The sequence below is a fragment of the Oxyura jamaicensis genome, chromosome 7 (assembly GCF_011077185.1).
Source record: "Oxyura jamaicensis isolate SHBP4307 breed ruddy duck chromosome 7, BPBGC_Ojam_1.0, whole genome shotgun sequence".
NCBI classification, from domain to species: domain Eukaryota; kingdom Metazoa; phylum Chordata; class Aves; order Anseriformes; family Anatidae; genus Oxyura; species Oxyura jamaicensis.
Window position 1 is genome coordinate 13187113 of NC_048899.1, and position 24969 is coordinate 13212081.

At 43.0% G+C, this 24969-nt stretch overlaps 1 protein-coding gene across 1 annotated transcript in view; it reads left to right on the forward strand.

Annotated features, from left to right (window-relative positions):
• Positions 1–31: 31 nt before the first annotated feature.
• The window catches only part of UBE2E3 (ubiquitin conjugating enzyme E2 E3), a 60134-nt gene continuing 35196 nt past the window's right edge, over positions 32–24969 (forward strand). Inside the window, exons 1-3 of the mRNA XM_035331603.1 lie at positions 32–209; positions 1306–1508; positions 3653–3703. Of these exons, the coding sequence (XP_035187494.1) occupies positions 1315–1508; positions 3653–3703 (245 nt within the window). The 5' untranslated portion in view covers positions 32–209; positions 1306–1314. The remainder of the gene's footprint in view (positions 210–1305; positions 1509–3652; positions 3704–24969) is intronic.

Below are 24969 nucleotides of genomic sequence, written 5' to 3' on the forward strand. Positions count from 1 at the left end.
GCCGAAAACAAGAACAAAGCTCCTCCAGCCGCCCCCCCCCCCCCCCTGCTCCGGCTCTCAATGTTCCACACCGCCCGGCCACAGAGCCGCCGCCGCCGCCGTATAGCCCCCCGGCCGCCTCCGTCCCCCTCCTCGGGCGCCGCGGGCCCGGCCCGGCCCCCCGCCACCCCGGCCCCCCGACCCAGCAGCGGGACAGGACGCGGGCGAAGGTAAGGGAGAGGCGGGCGAGGTGGCTGCGGCGGCGGCGGCGGCTGGGCGAGCGCGGTGGGGGGAGGCGGGGAGGAGCGGGGGGGGGGGGCGGCTGGAGGAGCTTTGTTCTTGTTTTCGGCGCTCGCTGCCTGCCGGCGGCCGGGGCCGCGGGGCCGGGCCGAGTTGACGCCTCGCTCCGGGCACACACGCAGCGGTGCGGGGCGGCGCGGAGCGGCGCGGGGCCGGCCGGGGCTCTCCGTCCCCACAAAGCGCGGCCCCCAGCCCTGCCGCAGCAGCTCCCCGCCGCGCTCCTCCTCGGCGCCCCCCGCCCCCGCCTCGCCCCCCGCCCCGCCGCCGCAAAATGTCGGTCAGCCCGCCGCCCGCCGGGCAGGGGGGGTCCGCGCAGCGCTGCCGCCGGCCCTGCCAGCCGCCGGGGCTGCCCCCGCCCGGGGTGCCCCGCAGGCATCGCGTGCGGGTCGGGGCTCGGGGTGGGTTTTGCCTCGGTTTTTATTTTTCCCCTTTAAAAAGCAGCCCACGTTCTCACCCCCCCCCCCCCCCCCCCCCCCCTCCCGGCGCCCAGCCCTTTAAATGCACAGAGCAAGTGTAGGTTTCGCTCTGAAAGCAGCCCAAGTCTCGCTGGCAATGTATTTTCTCCGAGAGAGGGGGCGAGGGGGGAATCTGGCGTTTGGACCCAATAAAATGCTCTGCTCCAGTGTAAATATTTACAGGGTATTAGTGACTTTTTAAAAAACATTTTCAGTGAGGTCTGTTATTTACAATGTGTCATAAGTTATTAATGTTGATTGCCTAAGTACCCTGCTAAATCTGTCTCATGCCTCAGAACAAAGTCGACAATTGGCATATTGTTTAAAGTATGAAAAAAATGCGAGTGGGTTTAAAAATGGGAAATATCTGTATTTTCAGAAGTGTAAATACTGCGTTGTAGCTGTCAAGCTGCAGCCCTGGCGGAGGAGACAAAGAATCGGATCTTGGTCAATTTCTCAGTGAAATTGACTCGTCTCCAATTTAAGTGTTCCTTGGAGCTTGGGGAATGGCGAGAGACCGTCCTGCTTGTTGTACTAACTCTGCCTCTTCTCTTCTCCTTCCCCCAAAAAGTTCCCCACGATGTCCAGTGATAGGCAGAGGTCAGACGATGAAAGTCCAAGTACCAGCAGCGGTAGTTCGGATGCCGACCAGAGGGATCCACCAGCACCTGAACCCGAAGAGCAAGAAGAAAGAAAACCTTCTGCAACCCAGCAGAAGAAGAACACCAAACTCTCCAGCAAAACTACTGCTAAGCTATCTACTAGTGCTAAAAGGTAAATGCGCCAGGAGAGCATTCCTGGTAGTTTTGCACAGTGCGTGGAGTCACGGCGTTCACCTTGCGCTTTTCGAGGCAGAGGGATCCTTGTAAAGCTGTATGGGAAATAGTGAAGTACAAACTTCTGTAGCGCGGGAGTCTGCCAGGAAGTATCTTCCGTAATCCAAGTGTTATTGGGGTGGCGGTTACACAGGCTGGTCGTACTTCTTTAGAGGAGTTGTTTGAGAACTTGGTAACTTACGGGCCGGCTGGGGGGCACCTCTGTGCCTTTCACGTTTGTAGGAATGAATGACAGTGACAGCTTCAGGTGTCTTTTTTGCAGAGTTAGTTTTCCATCCCTTATTGGCATAGGGTGGAGTCCCCCTGTTGTGTTTCAGCCTGCAGCCTGATGACAAGCAGTGTTCTTTAATTTAAGAAGTCGCAAAACCCCAGTGACTTCTGTGGGCCTTCTGACTAGCTTCTCGCATCAATGTACGGTAGGGCCTTTGCGCACCTTCAAGTCACTGTTTTGTCCTGGAGTTTTTTCAGGAGAAAGTTAGGCAAGTCTTCTCCCCCAGGATCTGCAGATTCAAACTGTAGGGTTCTTCAGGTAGCCTCTAAGTATCAAAATCTTAAGAAACCTCGCTCGGTTTTATCTGTTAACGTTTTTATTTGCATACAAGTTTTCTGACAGTCCAGCTCTTAAGACATGCACGTTAATCGTTTTCTGTAAGTTCAGCTGTGTGAAATAAAGCAAACTTTAAATCCCTTGATTCTAGTTGTCTTCTGAGAAGAAACATAACTTTCCAGTCTTTTCCCTGGAGGTCCTTTTCTGTACAAATATTTACAAACATACCGTAGCCAGAATACCCGTGGAGTAGCCGTAGTAGCTTTGAGTTTTGCTTATTTGGTGTGAATACAGGGGTTCAGGCTTGTACGAATGTTTTAGTATTTTTGCATTGTACTTAAATTCAGTAAATACTTTTTGAAATTTGCAAGAATTGCTGCAGAATACGACTGGTTGATGACTTTTCATCTTGTTAAAGAAACCGTATAAAATAGGACTGGCTAAAGAAGGAGAAGTTCTGGAAATGCTATGTAGATTTTGCAATTTATTGTTACTGATCTTTTTTTGAAATGCCTGAGGTCCATCATGTAGAAACCCAAGACAGTTTTGTCCTCTTGCACTTATTAATTATTGTAAGTCCAGTTCCGTGCATCTCAAATTCGGCAGTCTGATCGGACTTACCGGGACTAGTGCAGGGGCTTTCAGGGCAGTTTCTGTCAGCTCACGTTTCACCACTTGCTGTTTGTATGGAAGAACAGTCTTGCTTATTTGAGCCTTCTTGTCCAGAGAATTCTTACTTGTGATTTTAAAGAGGAATTTGCCAAGAGTCTTTTAAAGTTACACCTTGTATGTGTCTGAATAAATTATTAATTCCACCAAAAGTTTTCAGTATTCCTTTCCTGGACAGTAACACCTTGGGAATGGTTGTTACAATGTAAAGCTAAGCACAGATTATTTCGAGTTATTATGTCGCTTTTTATCATGTAAAATGCAGCTCCTGTATAAGGTTGGGAGAGGAAAGGCAGGAGAAGGTGTGGAGAGGAGCAAAGTTGATCCAGAGAGATCATTCCAGTAACAGAGACAGCCTGGCAGATCTGAAAATCTACTTTTTAAACACCCAGAAAAGCAGGAGGTAAAATATTGTCAAAAGAATGCGTTTACTGACGGCATGGTTCACTTCTTCAGCCTCGATCACAGCTCTGTTGCGCTGGTTTTAAGTCATTGTCAAATGTGCTTGTACAGCCTCCCCCCCCCCGCCTCATTTGCATATTAGCTTGAAAAGAAAATCTCTCTGGTAAAAAGTGCTTGGATATGAAAAAGAGTCACTTTTCTGAATACTCGTAGGGAATTTCTACCAAACTCAGCTGTGAGTGTTCTGTTTGTGTACAGTATCGAGCAGGAAAAAGCTGCAAAGTTTCTCAGCTATGGGATTTGGGTTATGCCTCTGAGAACAAAGAGGAAGCAGCCATGTTAGCATTACTGAAGGCAAAGCCAATCTTGCATTTAACTGCATGGTGGTAGAGGGCAGTGTAATTCCCTGATTTATTCTATAGACTATCTCAAATGCTTTGTGTCTGTTCTCATTTCACCAACAGAATCCAGAAGGAGCTAGCTGAAATAACCCTTGATCCTCCTCCTAACTGCAGGTATGTAACAGCTTCTTAAATTGTGGACAGTGGCAGGAGATTAATCTGCTCAGGCTAACAAATGGGAAAGTTCGTGTGTACAGCTGGTGACTATTAGACAAAAATTGCGTAGAGTGGATTGAGCAAGCATAGGGAATGTTTGATATTGAATTCTGGTATTTCATCTGCATGTTGTAGGTGTAGTCATTTGTGATTTAAATACATAGTAAAATATATTCAGTTTATTTTTTGTGGCTGGTCACTGTCTTTGTGAAACATTGATTGTATGAACTTCAAAATACATAGAAGCTTTTGACTTAATGTCTGCGTGTAGTTTGAACTGGCCTTTTGAGTGCTGGGTTTATAGAGTTACCGCTTTGTTCTGAAGCAAAAGTAAAGGAACTGCATTTGATTTTTATAGGCGTTCTCTTAGTACGTTGCCTGGTAGTTAGATGAGAAGTATTGCCTTTAAATTTATGTTCTGTTGGTCAGAGTTGTAGTCGCTTGATAAGGGATGTTTTTAAAGAGGTTCCCAACTTGAGAGATGTTTCTGCTGGTTTTTAGAAAGCAAAGTCGTAGGCTTAGAAGGCTGGAGTGATAGAGTCTTAGCTGAAGTGAAGGTAACTGGAACACTTCATCTATAGGAAAGTTAAATAGTAGCATAGCTGGTTAATTTCTTTAAATCTTTTACATGTTTTACTTTTGTTTAAAAGGTGCATTGAAATACTCATTAGCTGTGAACATCCAGCATTCAGATTTGTGCTAAAACTGCATTTTAATAATGTTGCTTTCATTTGATGCACCTCAGTAAGCTTTCTGACTGTAAGGTTTCTTCAGATTAATAGCTCATGTGTAACAGCGAGCATTGTACACGTGTTAAAAAATGCTGGAAGTGCTGTCTGATTTTATGTTAGAATTGTTTGGCATTTAGAATAGTTGGAAGGGGTTGGTGCAGATCTTGTGAATTTGGTAAAATGTGAGTTCTTAACAAGCTGGGAGAGGCAGGGACTAACCAGAGCTGCGTTTTACTGTTTTTGTGGTAAAGGTGTCTTATCCTGAGGACTATGCTGTAGATTGTCTATGGCAGTCTGATGTATTTGCATGCAGGGTCAGCAGGGTCTCCCTCTTCACAAGAGGCAAGCTCTGTAAAGCAAGAAAATGGGGGGGGTGGGGGGGGGGGGGGGTTTGTTTGGGTTTTGTTGTTGTTTGTCGTTGTGGCTTTTTAATAACTGTCCTGTTACTGGGATCTTGCTCTGTTTTTGTCATGAATTCTGTGCTTGGCCCCCTAAATGGGGCATGGTAGGAAAGAAAATATATGAAGGAAATAAAACACTAATGCTTTTCCTTGTAGATAGATGCTGAAAAGATTACTGTAGCAGTTTCAGGTACAGCAAGTTACAGCTTGGCTTTTTGAAAGAGAAGCCTCCCCCCTCACACTTCCCAATAGCATCTGATGTTTAGCTCCTTGGGAAAGCATGTTCCTCTGGTACTAGCACAGGAGTGTTGCACAGAATCTTTCTTGTGAGCTGGTGCTACCAGTTGCCCAGGAATGCTGTTGAGAATGACGAAAAACCCTCAATGTGTCTAAAATTATTCTAACTTCTCTCCTACAGAGTGTAGGGGAAAATATATATATATATATATTGTCAGTGAGGAAGCCAGTGCTTCTTTTCTTGCAAGTATTTTTGAAGAGAAATTCACCCTTTAATCAAGAGCAGCTGTATGATGAGTGTATTTTTACCTTCCACAAACATATTTACCAGAGACGTTAGCTTCTTTAACAGAAACACTGGGTTTTCAGGATGAACAGATTGAACAGTGTTTCACTGCCCAAAGGATTACCATTCCATTGGAATTTAAGGTTTAGAAGGAGCCTTTTTGGTATCAGGAGGTAAATGTAGCTGTGCAGCTTGCAGAGCAGTTGAAGCAAAAAGCTTGCAACATGCTTTCTTATAGGGTGCAGTAGCATGGATTAGACAAACTGATGCAGCAGGCGTTTGACACTGTTCATGCAACAAGCAGCAGAATGTTACTTTTTACATTTCTTGTAAATGTGTATAAAAAAGAAATAAAAAACATTTAAAAGCCTGTAGACCGTGGGCATATTCATGTGTGCTTTAAAAATTAAAAAGCCCTGTGATGTAAGATCTCCCAAGGGGATTTCTTCATGCCAAGCTGTTTCTCCCACAGTTCCAGAATGCACCCTTATCATTCACAGTCCACATGTTGCAGGCTTCCCAGGAATATAACCGCTAGCTGATGCGGTTGGTAGTCCTTCTGGTTGCCCAATTATTCATGTAATTAAAAAAAAAAAGGGGGGGAGGGCATTTTTTAAAATATGATATCGGCTCGGCACACAAAAAACAGTACGTGTGATTTTAATTCAGTACAATGCAAATACTGAAGAGTGTGTTCAACTCTCCGGTACGGTAGCACACGGTGGCTGCTGCTGCTGCTTCTCACCTGCCAGTGTAACTGCACGTAGAGTTGCTCCCTAATCCACTTCTATCAGACTGATCGGAGGTTGAGCTAGCAACTTAACAATGACACCAACCGGTTGCACTGTGATTCTCACACAAAAGATGTGTAGGTTTCCTTAGCAGTTAAATTTCCCACAGACACATCTATTACTATAACATCTGTTTTGTTAAAGTGCCAGAGCCCCAAGAGAGCCCCATTCTTGGGTGTGCTGAGCAGGCCTGGGCTGCACATTAAGTTCTATTTTAGGCACTGGGATAGCAGAATGACAGGCAAATTAAAAATGTCTAAAAAGCATTTTTTGCTTGCTTATCTCAACGGTGGAGTTTGGTTTCTGATTCTGTTCAGTTAATTGGGCAATGAACTGTTAGAAAAGTCACGTCGTGTTTGTGAGCGGTAAACACAAACTGCATCCTGGGGGGTACCACGTATAAAATCTTAATGCTGACAGCTGTACTCTTTAACATACAGTAACACTCAAAATTCTTGTGGATTTTGGTGAGATTTCCAAGAAAGATAGAGCATCGAAAACAATAAAACTAGATTTGGTCTTAAGCCACTAAAGGTGATGGGAAAGAAGTTAAGTACTGCTTTCTCCTTGTGTTTTCTCCTGGCTAACAGAAGAGCCCAGAATGAGTCAGTGACTGTCCAGCTGTAGCACCCGGGCAGATAGGTAAACCCAGGTCACAGGTATCTGATCCTGTTTTTTCTTGCTTTTGCTGCCTTAACTCAAAGTTGTATTACTTGATGCAGTGTGCTGTATTTAATTTCTTTTGTGCTTTTAATAGCATAAAGCACAGCTAAAAAGGTCTTGGCCCTATTGCTCCTGGGCAGCTCAATTTCAAACCATGGCCAAGCGCTTATACATGCTTCAAGGTATGGAAGTATGCCAAGACCCACCATTGCACATTCTCAGAAAAAATATTGCAAAGATCTTGCACATAATGCGTGGTAAATCTGTGCTGCAGAGATGCTCTTAAATAGGTTTGACATATCTGGAGTAACTATTTTCAGTTCATGGCATAAAACTGCTCTGAGCAGAGGGCAGCACGCTGTAGCTGAGGTTAGATCTGAGGCTGCTGTTCTGACCTGCGAGACTTGGAGGCTGCAGCTCAGGTGCAGCAGGGCACAGCTGGCTCCCGCCCTCCTTGTGCTCCCTGGATTGTAGCGTTGGCACGAGTGAGGCCATTTCCAGGGACAGTGTTATTTACAGCAGCTTCCTTTAGCTGTTCCTGGCTGCTCTGCGGATCCACATTAGCAAAACTACGTACTCCCTGTTGTCTTTCCTCACTCCTAATTTCCACTCCAAAACTGATCATTGTTTGTCTTCATGAGAAGGTTGTAGAAGTTTGACCCAATATTAAATGTATTTAGTAACACCCATGCCAGTGTAATTTACAGTTTATGTTCCATTTTGCAACAAATTCAGTTTGGTGTAAACTTTGGAGAAAATGGAAGCAAACACTAAAATCAGTGTATCCACTGAGGGCTTCATTCATGTGGTTTAGAAAGAAGCAAGTTAAGATAGTGTTCCTTTCCCATGTCAGTATGAGAATTTGAGCATTTTACAGTCTATTCCGCCAGTTGGCTTTAATCACTTCTCTTTGTTAAATTAAAGATCAGACATCTGAAAGCAAGTGGTTAAAAGGAAAAAAAAAAAAAAAAGGCCAGACAAAGCACATGCCGTAGAGCCCCAGTCAGAGGCAGCTTTCCTCCTTTATAGCTGCTGGGAAATGGGATTTCTTACCAAGACAGAGGTTCTTGGATCATCCCAAAGGCTCTCTGCTCTGTCTCATCCTCTTGCTAGTGAGTGCCTGACTGAACCTGATCAGTCTGCTGAGAATATTTTTCTTAACAGGGATTACTATCTCTATTTATTTTCAGGCCTCGTACTCTAATATATACTAATGTGATTTCTCAAGCAGTACTGCAGAAGGTAGCAGTTGATGATTTTGCTGTTTGTACCCTCTTCTAAGCTTGCAAGTATGTCGATAATTTATGAGTAGCTCATTTTAAAATAACACTCCAGAGTACGTGTACTGAGCACAATGGGCAGAAGACGTAGGGGTTTTATTTCAGTGCCTCCAAAGAACTGCATTTGCTACATCTTGGGCTAATTCTGTGCTGCAGAGTTTTGCCAACTGGACCCCATGGTCTGGACACAAGGAGAAATGCTTGCAACCCCTGGCAGACAAATGCTTTTACTGGTTTAGTTATGGACCCACGAATCCAGACGTTTGTAACTGTCTCACTGTGGTTATTACCCCATCAGTGAGGAAGCACTGCAGTATATATTTAAAGCAATATTGTGAAGGTATTCTTCAGACCAGCAATTTAAGCTCTTTCAATTGAGCTGTCTGAAACAATGAGAAGCAATGAACAATTGCTCCGGTGGTGCAGGCTCCTTTATGTGCAGCGAGAGCTCTGTGCTGAGCACCCTTCCACAGCCTTGTGTTAGTGAGGAAGGTGCCACAGATAAGCTGGTAGAAGCCTTCCTTTTTGTTAACATACTCTATCTACAGTAAGGTTATAGGCAAATGTTTACTCTGCAAACAGTCGTGCCTGTTGAAGATGTTACTGCACAGCTGTGGTTTGCTCCAGTTCTGCCATGGGGGGTGACTACTCCAGTCAGCAAGTGAAGCGAGCTCATCTAATAGTGCTACCCATTGGGAGGGAAAAAAAAATCATCCAAGTTTGCTTAAATGGTTTAAATAGGTGATTGAAATGAACTCTGCTGGATTTTTCCTCCCTCTCTTCAGAGTAGGCATTGTTAACATGAAGCATTTTGTCAGACACATCAGGATGTGAATAAGTCAATCTGTTCCTTTGTCTCTCAAATGTAGTAAGCTTCCATCTCTCCTTTGACAAAGCCAGGCATTAGTTTTGTTACTTTTTTTTGAAATCAGTAGGAGGAAGAATATTCTGAATGTAGTCAAATACAGCAGCACAAATGCATGCCTAGGTTGTCGCATGTACTGTTGTGGTTTTTTCATAGAATAGATTTTCATAGAATTCTTCCAATCAAGCTTCTGGCTTTTCAGATCAATGGCAATCTCCTCAGTTTTGCATTTGCACTGTTCATGTCTTATTGGGCAAATGTCTTCATGTTGCTAAATATTGAGTCTCAAGGAGAAAAAAAAAAAAAGTCAGTTTGGCTTGTTTTCACCTCTGTAGTGAAGGCCCCAACTGTGAACACTAAATGGTTCCCTACAGAAGGAGCTGTTGATTGAGGTAGGTAAGAGACAATATATTAGGAATGCATGCAAGAATGCCCATGCTGAAGTTGAAGGAGCAAAATTTAAAATAATGAAAAAGGCATCCAAACACTACTTGATAATGTATCTTCTGCTAGCTATGTTGTACTTTTTATTCTCTCTTCTTGCCCCAGCACTTGCTCGCCACTAAATATAATAAATCCATGCTACAAGAAAAGAAAGCTGAAGTTTGCAGAATGATTCTGAGAATACAAACCCACAAAATTATTTCTAACACTTCCTTCCCCGTACAGAAGTTTGCAGTTGCAGTTACAAAAATACCATTAAGAGGGTTCACAAATCCTGTAAGAACATGTTTGAAGTAGCTCTCAAGTGAATATTCAAATACTGCTTTTTAGTATGGTCCAGCTTTGAACATAGACTTGCAGTTTCTTCATTGTTAGTCTCTGAACGTAAATCAGTGGCTCATAGTGATTTAAAGATCTGTTTATCTAATGATAACCTTGATTTATCTAGAGTTATTTCTACTAAGCAGTTTCTTCTATACTCTTTCTTCCCTCCCCCCTTTCCTACAAGAAGAGTCTAGTCTAGGTCAGGCTAGCAAGGAGTGGTGTAATTTAGCACAGCAATCAGAAGTCGCTATTTTTTGTCCATTTGTAGTAACAGCCTCATTCTGCTATCTTTACGTGTGCAGAGTGGCTTTTACCTTATTTGCCAGTAGGCAGTGGAACTGCTTAAAGAGTAGGGATGAAACAAATTTAGAAAGACATTTCAGTAAAACATTGAAGTGTTAAGTTTTGCTAGAGTGCAAAATATTATTTAACATGTTTTTATTAAAAAATAATGCAGCAGTGGAAGATTGTGTAACTCCTGCATGTATGGAATTGTGAGAATATTTAAATTACTATCTTTTCAGTTGAGAGTGGATGAGAGATCCACGAACTAAAATTGCCTCAAGTTTTTTTTTGTTTTTTTTTTTTTTTTTCTTCACCCTGTCCTAGTGTTGAGCTCTTTTGAGCTCTAAACCAAGTTGTTGAGTTGTTGGTTGTGGTTTTTTTTTTGTTTTTTTTTTTTTTCAAAAACCCCCACACAGTGAATTTCTCATGCATGGCATAATTAAGACAGTGTTATGCAATACAAATAAACTTTTCTACTCATAGGAGTAAGTTTTTATGCCTGCAAATTTGCAGATTAAGCCCTTGTGTAAGCAGTGTCCACAGTGCTGTCATACGTGCTCTTAAATGTCTGTATGTTAGTCGTAAGTTCTTATAAATCTTTCACCAGTTTTCATTAGCAGTACTCTCAAAATGGAAAAAAAAAAAAATCTGCCATCTATCTACTCTGGAGCTGCAAAAATAGTTCAAACGCTTTTCGCTCAGCTACTGGTGTTACAAAACTGACCCTCATTATTTCTAAGTTTTGTCTGGAAACAATAGAAAAGCCAAGAAGGACCAGTCTGTTTAAACAATTCTTTAAGCATTGTTGTGCAAAAATTTGGAAAAACCACAAAGTAATATGTCCTTACGCTTAAGGACAAATCTGCTTTTCAAATATCCACTTGTATAACTGCACATAGCCCCTTCAGGCTCTGTGATAAAACTAAAGTAAGCCATATATATATATTATATTTACATTCAAACTGTGCCTTGCTCCTCACTGCCAACCTGTTATATTTAGTTTGTAATAAACAGTGTACATGGCAAGGGTCCTAGCGCACCGAACACCTCGCCATCGGATTGATCTGTCTGTGTCTATCAGTTACCCTGCTTTCATTTGGTATTTACTTTTACAGCCTTAGGGCAGCTAATTTTAACTCAAATTAACAAAGTGCAAGTAGATGAGAAACAGCTAAACTATGTTAAACCCTTTATTTAGCCTTCATCATCTACTTCATGTAAAACTGATGTGTGGAGATTTCCTGCAACAGGTGTACTTAGGCTTTGCAAATATGTGGAACATTCTGAAACAGGTAGTACAGGCATGATGGCAAATACCGTAAGCATGTTCTGAGTTAGGCTAAGCAGGCAGGAGCAAGGATATCCAACTGCTGGCTGGGACAGGAGCATGCAGGACATTAAACTAGCCGCGAACTACACTGTGACTTTAAATTGATGCCTTCTTTGAGCCAGTAACTGCTAGCAATGAACGAGTCCTAACCTGCTTGCACTAGCTTGGATTAATTTTCTACAGCGTCCCCATGCAGAGAGCGTTCTATACCATTATCGGGTTCAGAGCTGTGGTTGAAGTGGTTGTTAATTTTATAACGCTTACTGTAAAACAGACCGGTCAGATCTGTTAGGAGCTCAAATCGAGATTTACTTGACAGTGTTGAAACTGCTGTAGGTGGCATCACTTCCAGGAGCAAATGGGGCAGAGGTTGCCTTGATGAAACACCACTGAGAACTGCAGTTACCAGTAGCTCGTGTTCAGGTTGGAAGGGTGTGTAGGGAGGGTCTGTAGAGGACCATCCTGCTGTCCTTAGTCACTGATGTTTTCCTTATTGACTTGGATGCTGGGCTAGAGCATATAAATGTTACATTTTCAGGTAACAGCAAAGAGGAAGTGGTTACAGGCACTTTGGAGGACAAGACTAGAATCCAAAGTGACATGGGCAAATGTAGGAAGTGACCTTAAATACATGCAATAGCACACAATTTAATAATGAGAGCTGCAAAGCACAGCCCTTTAGTAGGCATAGTGAGCTGCACGACTACATGGGCAAAAGAAGACTGGATAAGGAGCAGTTCTTCAGAAGAGGTGTAGCAGGCCTGAGGATCATGTGCTTTTCAGGCATGAGCAATACTAGGCCACAGCGAGAGAAATAAATAGAACAGCAGTCACAGTAGGGAGATGTATTAAAAAAGAAAGAAGTGTTGAAGACGTGGTGTATAAACTCATCCCATTCAGTTCAGCAGTAGTAAGGGCCAGCTGGAGTACCCTATCCAGTTTTAAGCACTCCACTGCAGAGCTGCATGAGCTAGCTGGAAAGAATACAGATTAGAGGAAAGAAGGAATAATCTGTGGATGTATAAGAAAGTTGCTGCAAAGGAAATAGAGCAATTACTGCTAGTCTTGTCGGGTGGTTATGGGAACAACTTAAATTGCCATAAGGAAGATCTAGGGTAGACATATGGAGTACCTAGCTTTAAAGACAGTATGCAGAAGGAGGTGGTGGCTCTGCATCACCAGAGGTTTTTAAGAACAAAGGTTAGACGTGTAACTGTCAGGGACTGTTTGGGTGTAGCTGATCCTCTGTTTAAGCAGGAAACAGACTAAGTGACCACTTAAGGACTAGTTTGACCATGCTATCTGTGGCAGTGGATTTAAGTAACAGTGTTAAAGGAAAGCTCATCAGGAAGTGATTTTCCCCTCATTTAAAAACTCTGTTGTAATATTTCTCTCTATTATAAATGATAGAACTTGGGTTCTGTCATTTCAAGCCACAGCAATTTTTTAAAAAGTCGCTGGAAACGGTTTTAGTCCTGTTGTCAATTAAAAAAAAAAAAAAAAAGAAAAAAGAAAACAGCAAATATCTAGTGATTTTTCTGCTAATTATTTTTTTTCCATGTGGCTTCATTTTCGGTTTGGGTCCAGCCCTACTTTGCTTGCACAGTCAGCATATTCTGCTGATAACTAGAAATAAGCTATAAGCTAGACACATGTCTCATGTTCTCCAGGGGTGTAACACCACTGTGAGGAACTAACAGCACTGGTTGTACAGTAGATCTTGATTTTGGTTGTGTCATGTGCTCCGTGCTTGGATTTTCAGCTTTTGTTCCACAGTCACATAAGTACACCTAGCACTGATAGACAAAAGCAAGGCATGTTTTTTTCCCTGCTTTACAGAGGCAAGATGCAGTAGATTTGCAAGGCTCAATGCATCTGTGCATGTGCATACCGAGTGGATCAAGTGCATCAGCATGATACACAACTGTGTATCATGCTGCCCCTGACCAAGAGTCTACCATGGATCCTATCCCTAAGCACCCTCAGGAGTCAGGGCTGAGAAGATTGTAGTGAAACTGTAAGCAGCCTGGCAGGTTTCCAGCTGATGAGTTAATGCTGCTATAAACTTCAGTAGTTCCTCTTTGAGGCATGCAGAAGGGTGCAGACACTGGGAAAGTAGCCAAGAAAGGCAAAGAGCAGACGGCAAAGCTAAAGGCCAGCCTCAAGGATTCACAACACAATTGTCTTCGAGGTGGGATCCTCCCATGCCAGAAGCCCTCTCCATAGCTCCAGCAGCAGCACGGGAAAGTGGTAAGCAAATTAAGGTATGCATTCAGTGCAGAGCTAGCCTGACTTGTCCATGCTTAGCTAGCATAGCCTGAGCAAAGGTAGCTGCTATCTCTGCCCAACGCTCCTGCCACCCCATGACTGGATTAGCAGTACAGGGCTCTGCAGGAAGCAGTGGGATTGCAGTCATACCACATTAGTTCATTGAGCTTGAAGCTGCAGCCAGGCAGTTTAGTTTTTAACTCAGGTTAGCACTTCAGTCTCAAGTTTAGACAAGGAAGTCACCAAAATATCGAAGACTGGGGAAGTCTCTAGAGCAGAGCATCAGCAAGTCAGATTCCATGGCACAAATGAAAAACAAACAGCAAACAGAAACATTACGGTCTTCTTTTCTGTAGGGAGAGCTAGCGGCAGAAAGGTATTTTTGTTTGAATTTTAAGTCAAGCATTTAGCTTGTAAATGCTTTGAGCAGGGTGACAGTAGCTGCGAGTAGGAGACCTGTTCAGCTGATGATGATCCTTGCTGTGAAGCTGCAATCATTGCAGCAGACAATGGGCAGCTAGATTCCTTCCCATGCACATGCACATCTTCTGACAAACAAAGGACTTGTCCAGCCTGCAGTCACTGCCTGGGGTGTGCTCGCACTTTAACCAGCTTTTGTCCTTCTGCCTGGTGCCGTGGCACCAGAGACTGGGCAAAGAACCCACTGTGGCCGTGTTTGTGCTCTGTGGTGGAGGTGTACCTTGTGCTTGTCCTGGCTTCTTCATGGGTGCCTTGAGTGTGCTTGTGTCCATGTCAGTAACGCCAATGTCGGGAGCTGTGAGGGGCGTTACAGCCCTGGTGGGACATCAAGGATTTACTAACGCCTCCCTCAGCAGGCACCGTAGGGGCCCAGGGAGCCAGGCCCACTGCAGCACAGCCCACTTAAACAGTTTCATGCTCGGTGTTTTCAACTTGAGCATCTTGGGAAAGAAATGAGATTCAGTTTAATTTCTAGTCTATAAAGCAAAAGCAGGGAGAAGTCTTAGGAGACTGAAATCTACTTGTAATGAGCACTGTAACAAACATTGTATTCCCATGGAAGCAAATTTAAGTGATCTAAGTTACCCAGTACAACCTACTGCACATTAACCATAGTCTGCGTGATTAAACTGAGTTCTTATGCCAAAGGAAAGAAATACAGTACCAACTGAAGTTCTGCAAGCCTGATTAAACAGTAATCAAATCTGAGGGGGTGATCTTTACATGATAAACTGTGTGAAGAGCAGTCTATGGCTGCAGAAGTGTTTGCTTGCCTGGCATAGATACTTTGTATGGAAGTAAAATGCCTACAGATTTTACACTGTCAGGTAGCGCCATGTGGCTTCCCCTTCTGCCACAGAGTGCTGTGGTCATTCGGAGTTTGAATAGCAACCTTGCTGTCACTTCTTCAAGTCTGGTTTGCTTCTATTTGTTTGTTTGTTTGTTTATTTCTGTGAAGTAACTGAAAGCCATAGTCACAGATGGTGTACTTGCTTCCGCCACAGCAAACACACCACAGCTCAGTTATTTAAATAAGAAACAAGTTACTGAAGTAAAAGGGCCACAATGAAAGCAGAACAGTAGGAGTGCAATGATTCATTTGATAATACACAGTATCAAATCTTAAATCAATGTGGAGAGACCAATTACTTTTCAAATACTATAAAAGGATTTTTCTTTTTTCCAAGTATTTTTGTTTGTTTGTTTGTTTTTTAAAAACCAGTTTGGTTTTGGAGTTGATTTCTTCTTTTTTTTTTTTTTTTTTTTGTCTTAGGAATAACTGAAACAGAATTTCTTATCAGTTAGAAGGCAAGTTAACGGTAGCCGTTGTTGATACTAAAACAACTATTGCAGGCTGAGCACTGTGTGGTTCTCCTAGATATAAAGGGCATTCCGGGCAAAGTTCCCATAAAATGGGTGTGCCTTATTAGAAATTAGTGAAGAGGGGGGCAGGGATGGAGGAAATAGAGATACGAGTTGTACTAACTGCAGAAATGTTCTGTCATCGCTTTATTTTCTTTTGGTAAAGAAAGCAAGCTTTGTAAGGACATGCCTGAAGTTTGACAATGGTAATTCTGATCTGGGTAGAAGGAACTGAGAACTGTTATTTCTTATGAATTGCACTTGTTTGTCTTTTGTGTGATTGTTCTATGTCTTACAAAAAATGTCAAACAAAAGCTAGCAATAATTATTTGCTTGATTTGGCCTAGCGTTGTGTGATGGTGATTTGTACTGTTCTGCCTGGTGTTTTAAAGAAGGCGAAAAGGAGGAGCTGATGCTGCAAGATGCACCTACGTGAGATTTTGTGATTTTCTGTGGAGCCATGACATAGCACTGAAGTTTTACTTATCTGTGTAAAATTCAGTAGTAGATTCCTTAAAAAGATAATGTTGAAGAAATAAACTTTTTTTTTCCCTATAGACTGAGGTAGATGAATCTTTGCTAGCCTAGAAATCGTAAGCCAAAATTGATCTGTCCTCACACACACACAGTCTGCATATAACATCAGAAAATACGTCTTTGGACTTGGGACCCTGTTCAGGGGCAGTGTGGGGATTTTGTTCCGGATTCCTTGGCTGCTGGCTGGTGCGGCTGCGGGCACGTCTCGCCGTGCATCTCCCTGGTACAGAGCTCACGGGGCACTGGGCTGAGCTGGGCTGGGCTGTGCAGAGCAGGCAGCGCCAGCAGGCTGCCTGCCTGCCTGCCGTGCAGGCTGCCTGCAGGACTGGGTCCTGCTGCGGAGGGATGGGGCTCCTCGTCTTCTGGATGTTACTTAGCCATTTGTAGCTCTGAGTTGCTCTGTGTGTGTTTGGCCTCGTTAACTGAGGAGCACCTGGTGTTTGATACTGGTGCTGTAAATGGCTACTGCCTAATTTTCACACAAGCAAGATCATACGAGAGGTTTGGGTAACTCAAATGCACTACTTTGGGCCAAAATCAATTTTGAGATTCCACCGGCAGTAGCAGAGTTACACACGGATTTGGCATGCTTAACTTTTCTTTACTCTTGTGTTCAGATTCAGACATTTGAGGAGTAAGTGTTAATGAAATCTCTGATCTGAATTATCAGACTCTGCTGTGCTTGCACTTTCTTTTTGTTTTTAAACATGGGAGTAAAAAGACAGGAGTGACAGTGAGCAGAGCTCTTCCTGCATCTGAGATAATCTGGACGCCTCTCCTCTAAAATCTGCCAACCAGGCTGGGAAACTTTCCAGTAAAGGTGGCCCGTGCCCACCTCAGTGATAGCAGCTAGTTTCAGGATGCTGTTTAACAAATCCTAGTGCACCAATATAAAAATCACTTTGGCATTCTGCTTCTTAAAAGTCAGTGAAGAAGAGCAGATACTTAGGAGAGGCCATATTGCCCCAGGTCTCAGTCAAAATCCACTTACATCCAGAAGCATTCCAGGTTTAAGTTTAAATGATCCATGGACTTTTGAAGTCTGATGGGGGGAAAAAAGGAACAATAAATCATGCAGAGAGTACTCCATGTAGAACAGCCAATGCTGTTTCTGAAAGTAATTGTATTGATTGTATTGTATTTTCTGAAGTTGGTTGCTGATCATGAAAATGAGGAACCTGTTGCAGTTAGTTCTGCAGTAGGTGTCATTAGTGGTGCATACTTGATGAGCAGTGGCTGTGAGACTCCGTGCTGTACCTGCTTATGCAGAATCTCTGTTAGGTACAAAGAAAGCTGGCAGAATATACAGCTCTGAGTCATCCTGGCACTACGGGAGTGCGTAGCCATGGTCTTTAGGCTAGACCCTGGATTTTATTCCATCTGGATGCAGAACAGGGCAGGGGAACAAACCTTTGTGCTTTGCAGTCATAGGGCTGTTGTAGACCATATAAATTTCACTGTCTTGAGTGCTTTGACATTGCACCACCTGCACGTGGTCCTAAGTGACCTCAGCCTTGGATAGGAGCAAATGATTTTCCGGGGTGCCCCAGCTGTTCTCTGGAGCCAACAGCACAGCACAAGCTGGGGTCACTCTTTCTTCCAGGGAAAAACTCTATTAAACCAGCAAGTTAATTGGGTAGTCGTGCTTTGCTCGAAGTATGGCTCAAAATGAGTGTGCTAAGCAGTGCTGTGCCTCTCTAAGTTAGCAGCTCCCCTGATTTTTCTAAGTCTTGTGCTGAGTCTCGGTGGTGGAGTCTCCAATGTCATTAAAATAGTTATTTGGGAAAAAGATCTTCCCAAGTGAAGTTTGAAAGACAGAAGCTTTACTCTAAAACCTTTCTGTTCTCATTTTTGGTGTCTGCAATAAGTTGTTCCCTGTGTTATTAATTCTTCTGGCAGGTGGAGTTAATTTATTTGTGTATTAGTCTTCATGCTGCTGGATGAATTATAGATTTAATTATGGTCCAGGTGCTCAGAGCTTTGCTGTTCTTCAAAAAATGAAACATAAAGGAAAAGTAAGTCTGAGTAATTTTTTGGCCTGTTGAATAAATGTAAACATTGGGAAACCATGCCAGAGTATAAATAAAGAGAGGATTTACTTTGCAGAGAATGTTGTTATCTACTCCAGGGTATTCTGCTTGGTGGGGAGGATTAGTGCTCTGTGTTATACTGGGACACACCTTTTTGCAGTTACTACTGTATGCAACAAAAGATTAAAAACTTCTACCTATACTTCCTTGTGCTTTTAGACAAAGTCTTTTTTCTGCAATTACGGCCAACTACAAACTGCAACACTACTTACTTATTTGTGTTTGTTTCTTGTCCTAAAACAGTTTTCCATCGTACTTTCCTTCAGTCTGTATGAAAAATTACTTTTTGGATGACATTTAATTCCATGAGAGCCCTTTTCATAACTGGTTGTTCACGGTCAGGCCGGAATACAAGATCCATGAAAAAGTGTAACTTCGGTACTTTGCAAACTTATTTTTTCTGGCAGCTGTAAAGCTACTTTAAAAACTTGAATTTATGCGCTCTCCCCACTAACTTTGGTCCTTTAGCATTAGATCCTCAGACGCTGGCTGTTGAAGCTGCGTTTTCTGGTGTGAGTTCTAAGGCTTTTCCTTGGCAGGTAATGCCAGCAGATCAGAGCTTTCTTCCTGGTGAAGGGCGGTGACGGGTAGACGCCTTCCTGCTCACTACCTGACGTCAGGGCTGCAGAGCTGCAGCCCCCCCAGCCCAGAGGGGCAGTGCCCGCAGTGTGGGCAAGTGCTGGACGGACGCCGCTGCTCCCCGGTCCCTGCGTGACTTCTCTGCATGGCTGGGAGCTACTTCAGTGCCCTGGGTCCCGAACAGCATCCTCTTCCCGCGGCACTCGCATCCTGTCATGGTCACTGTCCGCCACCCCAAGACTGCAGTCAGGGCACTTTTATTCCTTGATGTCACTAGGTACGTGGGTATCTTTTCTTAAGGTTAGATAGCATAACTGCAGCTGTATATATATCTGCACGTGTGTGAATGTATGCGTGCATCCAAATAAGCTCTCTGCTCTGTGAAGAGAAGAGGTGTTTCTCTTTTTACTGAGATTTCAAACAATATTTGGGCAAGTGGCAAGTGTACAAGCTATGCTAATTCAGTGGGACTGCGTTTTTAATTAGTGCCTTTCTGGTTTGTGGCCTTGAGTCAGAAAAAGCACACCATGCCTTCCTCACCTTTTCCAGGAAAACGCGTGTGTCTGTGTGTGTGTGTGACAGCTTTTCTGAAGGGAGCGTGAATTGGCCCTGTTTCAGCTGCCACTAAACATCACTTGGCAGCGCCTGTGGAATAATACACGTGTCTGCTGCTGTACCTGGGACAAAAAATAAAGACTATATTTCTTAATAGATTTAGCTATTTTAATATGCCATTATACTTGCAATAATATGAAATCTTCAGATGAAGATAAACTGTCTAATTTATCCTTGCAAGTGTCCCCTTTTGCTCCTTTTCATTTTTGGGGTGGAAAAATTCATATCATGATTTCATTTTTCTTTTTGGTACTGCATGACCAATACCCTCAGAAGTCTGCTCTTCCTCAGATAGAAATAATGTTTGATGTGTCTCCTGAGGAAGCAGCCAAAAGTACACGTTCTGACCTCATCCTTAAGCTTTTTCATTTCCTTTACTGACACTTAATGAAGTTACTATCACAGCCATTAAAGATAATTTTATAATACATTGCAAAATAGATTATGTAATTATTACAGTTTCTTGTTGTACTGCTTAAACATGAAGTATTGATGCTGATTCTTCATTTTGGTTTAGTATGGCAATGTCAGTTTGCTCTGGTTGTTAATTATGAAGTGTGTTCAACATCTGAGGTGGCAAGGAGATTGTCTAGGGGGAAATCCGCATGTTTTAGAGCACCTTGATATTTTGGGTTTGACATAAGTAGTTAGTGAAATTTCAAGTACCACTTTGTAACGTGTCCGTATTTCCCACTTTTTCTTTGACGCTTAGTGCAGGGGAACGTTTCCCAAAGTTTTGCCAGTGTTACTGGATTCACACACCATTTCTTAACTTGAAACATCTTTAATGGGGCTAAGTTTAGAATAAGATTAGGGAGTAAACTCTTCATACGGATTTGCCTTTTACAGAGCCTAAATTTAGATTCTCTTTTATATAAGGATAGTGTTCGATCATAAAGTACCTGCATTTTGTGGGAGGTTTGGGAATGAGTGGAATAACAGTTCCATTCACATGTAGGCTTCATTTGCTCAAGAAGGAAACGCAATTGGTGTCAGCATGTTGATTTGATGGAGTGCAATTATAGGAGGCTTTACATAAGTGCTGGGTGTTAACTCAGAACCCTGTCGTCCTTTGGTACATTTGTTCATTGTCGTGTCCTTAGGTTATTTAATAAAACATACAGTGAAACAGTAGAAAAGCTCCTAGACTTTGTCTTCCAAATGGCTATTACTGTCAGCGTTAAGGTTCCTCACATCTAAAACCAGTCATTCTTCTATGCAGCAAATGTGTGATTCTGAAGAGTTATTTGCTCTTCACACGTTACTATATATTTTTATTTAAAAGCTGAATTATATAGATTGAAACTTTTTCCTTTGGAAGTCAAATCGAGTGCACTGTAATTTCTGGGGATAAGAGGGATACTTATAAACTCATTCCTAATATTAGAAACATAGAGGAAAAGCAAAACAAGCTGATGCCACACACTCCTCAGATTTCCCATGTTTCTGGTATTGTCTATCTTAGTGGATTTTACACATTCATTTTTGTATTTGTATATATCTGCTTAGAGTGGTGTGGTGTATTAAACAAGGTTGGCTTTGCACCACTGAATTGCAATCAGTCAGACCTCAGTACTGCTCCTAAACATCGGTTTGCTGTAAGCACACTGTGGATGATCGCTGCTTAGTGCTGAGGAACTCTTTCCCTGAAAATCGTGTGCCTTTTCAATGTGTCATGGCTCAATTATCACGTTCAGTTTTGGCTGCCAAAATAGCCATATATATTGTCTAGCGAGTGACAGCCTGGGCCTTTATCTCTCCCTGGCTGTTTGCCAGCTGTTTAATTGAAGCCCTGTGTTTGCTGTGTGTCACATCTTATGGTGGTCTATTATACCCAGCTAAAACAATATTTTGAAAATGTTTCAGATGTAAGCTAATTCTGTGAGACTTTACATCCTGTTATTTACACGATCTGTTGAGGATGCAGTCTAGGTCATTTTTTCCTACGAATACAGGCGTTCGTACCTCAGGTCATTTCATGAATTTCCAGGGCAGGGAGAAGACAAGACGAGGATGCAGAAATGCTATCCCAGCCCCTTGACAGAAGTAATTAAGCTGTACATTCTTCACGTAATTTTTCATTTCTAATTTCAGAGGCATTTTTAAAGCCAAATGCTTTCTTTGTTCTACCCCTTAGAAAAGAGCACGGATACAGATATAGCTGAGATCTCAAGGGATCAAGGGTTGTGTTTCTTCTCAGATGTTCTGGGTGAAATCGGCGCTGGGCTTTGAGTGAGCGGTGTCTGAGAGAGGCAGCGAATGATGCGGCCGCTGTAAGCAGCACGTTGGGTTTGGCAGCCGTCTGCTTTCCATCAGGAAAGACTTGAGGCTCACGTTACTCGTGGCAGAGCTGAACTACTGATTTGTGTCTTGGCCCCGCATGGGCTGGGGGATGGAGCCACGCAGCGCAAACCCAGGATGTTGGAGGGCTGAACACACCATCATGCCTGAGGGCAGGGGGAGTCCTCGGACAAAGTACGAATCCAGGAGAGCTCTCCCTGCTCACCTTTGCAGAGCTATTAATCTCTTGCTCTCTCTCAAAAGAGGATGTGTCTTGGGGAATTTCAGCTCCTGGGTGAGATTCCAGTGCTTTCACCTCAGAAGCCGTGAATGTGCATTAGCTGACATTCTTGGCTGTGTAGATTTTTTTTTTTGGCAGAAACTTTTCTTTTCCGCTGCTTTAAGAAATCAGGATTTGTTCTATTGCTTGTTCAATAAGAAGACTTATCTGTTTAACAAGAAGGAAATGATAAAAGTCTTAGGAAACAGCTTTACAGTTTTAGGTCAGAGGAGCACAGAGCAGAAGAGAGCTTAAGATAGATCCCATTTTTGTGCAGAACTCCAGATTTATAATTAAGAAGTAAGTGTTGGCATTTTAAGAAGGAGAGGAAAAGATAGCCTGTAGGCAGGATTAGATCTACAGATTTTTGTCTTCTTAATCAGAGGGAAGAACATCCCATTTGGATAAAGCCATCTAGCATTTTGGAAGATGTTTAATATTAAAATGGGCCTTTATAAAAGGAAGTAACATTGTTGGAGTGCTCTTAAACCTGTTCTGTGGAAACTGTAGTATTGTGTGTGTGTGAGTAACATACCCAAGCATGTGCATGCATGTTTTTTTTCTGGTTTATCTGCTAGAAAAGTTCTGGTAAATGCACCCTCTGCCTCTTTCAGAAGCTGCCCTGTGTAAGTAGGGTAGCAGAGCATTAAACAATACCCAGGAGAGTGCTGTGCACACACCGGGCAGCACGGGCGTGAGTGGTTGTGGCACTTCTGCTGTGCTGTCCCTGTGTGTCCTTTCAGGAAGCACATCACAACAGTTGCTGGCAACCCTTCATTGTGGCAGGACCTACTTAATTCCAGTAGTTTTACTATGTGACCAGTCTATCTAGTGTCAAAAAAGGTTGCTTTCCCATGCCTCAGTTTCTGCCTGACTGAACTCTTCCCTGTGTCATTAAGCTTTCCCGCGAGTGCTGTATTGAGGATACCTGGCACGTGAGTGTCTTGCGTCGTGAATTGCAGTACTTACTGGGGAATCTAAAGCCATCATCAACTAAGTTTTTTAAATGTGCAGGTAAAGCTGGTGCTGAAAGGTAACCTGACAGAAATTCTTAGTATGTACGTGCCACCTGGGTGGATAAGGCGGGTGTGCTGCTGAAATGGAGAATTGAGGCAGCCTCTAAAACTGGGGGACAGCACGGCCTGAAGCAGAGCGGGGGCAGAGCAGGTACCCGTGCAGCAGTTGCTGCAGTGCTGTGGAAAGGTACAGAATGGTGCCATCAAAACACTGAACTGGTGGCGCGAGCTTGGGGTGAGTCTGGACCGGCCGCGGTGCTTGTGCCTGAGGGTTTTGCTCAGCTTTCCATGCAGAAGGCTCTGTTTCCTCCTGCAAGTCTGCCTGTGCTTACACCTTTACTCTCAGTTTCTGACTTTTCACATCTTGTCTCTCCCTCTCCCATCTTCACAGTTGTGAAGTGAAAATCACTAGGGCTGAACACTGGATTTTTCGGTGGAATATTTGTTTTGTGTTTATAGTTGCTTTCTCTGGGGTTATATTAAAAAAAAAAAAAAAAGGAAGAAAGGACGAAATGAGACATCCTCTCCAGGAACGTGCAGAGTGTTCAGGGCTAAAGCAGGCCATGAAAAGGGACACTTCCCTTTCTTGTCAAATTGGCTTTGGTTTCTCAGATCCATCATGCTGGAATGCAGCCCTGAAACGCCAATTTTCTTGTAAGGAGGAAGCAGAGCCAATTGATTTAAACTTCTCCTTGCGTCTGCTGGCAATTTCCACCAGAAGCTAATTACAGCTAGCAGCTCTCACCAGCAGCTGACCCAGAATTCCCCCCCCCCCCCCCCCTTAAAGTAAGCACTGAGTTTAAACCTGCATAGGGATTGTTTTTCGCCTTGAGATTGTAAGGCTGAGGTTAAATTCTTTAAGCAGTTATTTTACACACACCAACAGAGATCTTCAAAAATTATGTAAATCACTTTATCATACAAATTGTGTCTGTAGCTGCTGCCTTGAACTAGAAGGTAATTTATTGAGCGTTGTGCTGTATCCCTGTATCATTTCAAGACTACATCGTGTGCATGTTTAACTACTGATGTGACTTCCCAGCTCTCTCTCTGTATTGTAAGATACATAAATTACTTTGGGGTAAATAAAATGGTTCAGATCCTTTTGATAAATGTAGGTTTGAAAGTGCTTGTAGGTACTGGAAATCTTATACTTATTGAAACTGTAGTTCCACTGAAATGAATTTCCTCCTGCGAGAATGAACCTTTTAATAAAAGATGAGGCATGACTTTCTTTCAGCTCTCATCACTAGATGGCGTTGCCTAGTAGTCTAACAGTCGAGTGTTATTGTGAAAGTAGCTAACATTAATGTAAATTGACAGAGTAATTCCAAAATATTTAAATCTTTCAGTGTGCATGTCTTGGTTTTCTTCTTTTCTAAATCACACTTCTAATTGCTCAGGAGAGAGTGCCTCATGTAAGTGTTATTTCTGCATGTACGGCTCCTAGGCAAGCAGTCTGCTCTCGTTTCTGCTGTGTTTCAGTTCTCATCCTTGCCTTTCTTGAAAACTTCTTGAAGCCTCTTGCTGAGGGACTGAGGCTCAGCGAGACTCTGCCACGTTTTCATGCATGGTTCTCTCTGTATACAATTAAACTCTTCTAATTTTGTGCTGAAATGTTAATGGAGGGATGGCTTGGACGATGTTAGGTCAGACAACAACAAGCATTACTTTCTGGAAAGCTCCTCAGAAGGCATATTTTTGTAAAGTATGATGTCTGCTGTTATTGCAGGGAATGTGAAATCAATGAAAGCATTCTTTTTTTCTTTTCTTGCCTTTTTTTTTTTTTTCCTGTTTATTTTCATGTGTTAACCACTGGGTGTTATTTTTCTGGCTGATTTCCTGTGCTTTGTTAGTGGTCAGTCGTGCTTCCTGGCTGCAGCACTGGCATGATAACACCATGCCTGCACGTGGGGCTTGGCCGCGCCTCAGGCAGGTCACTGGCTTGCTTTTTCCCTGGCAAGGCAAGAAGAAACTTGCCTTTAATGCCAGCTGCATGTTTAGCTGAAAGCAGAAATATGACAGGTAGGTGGATTTATTCAGGGGAGATGGCAAAGGGAAAGGATAAACCCAATAAGCT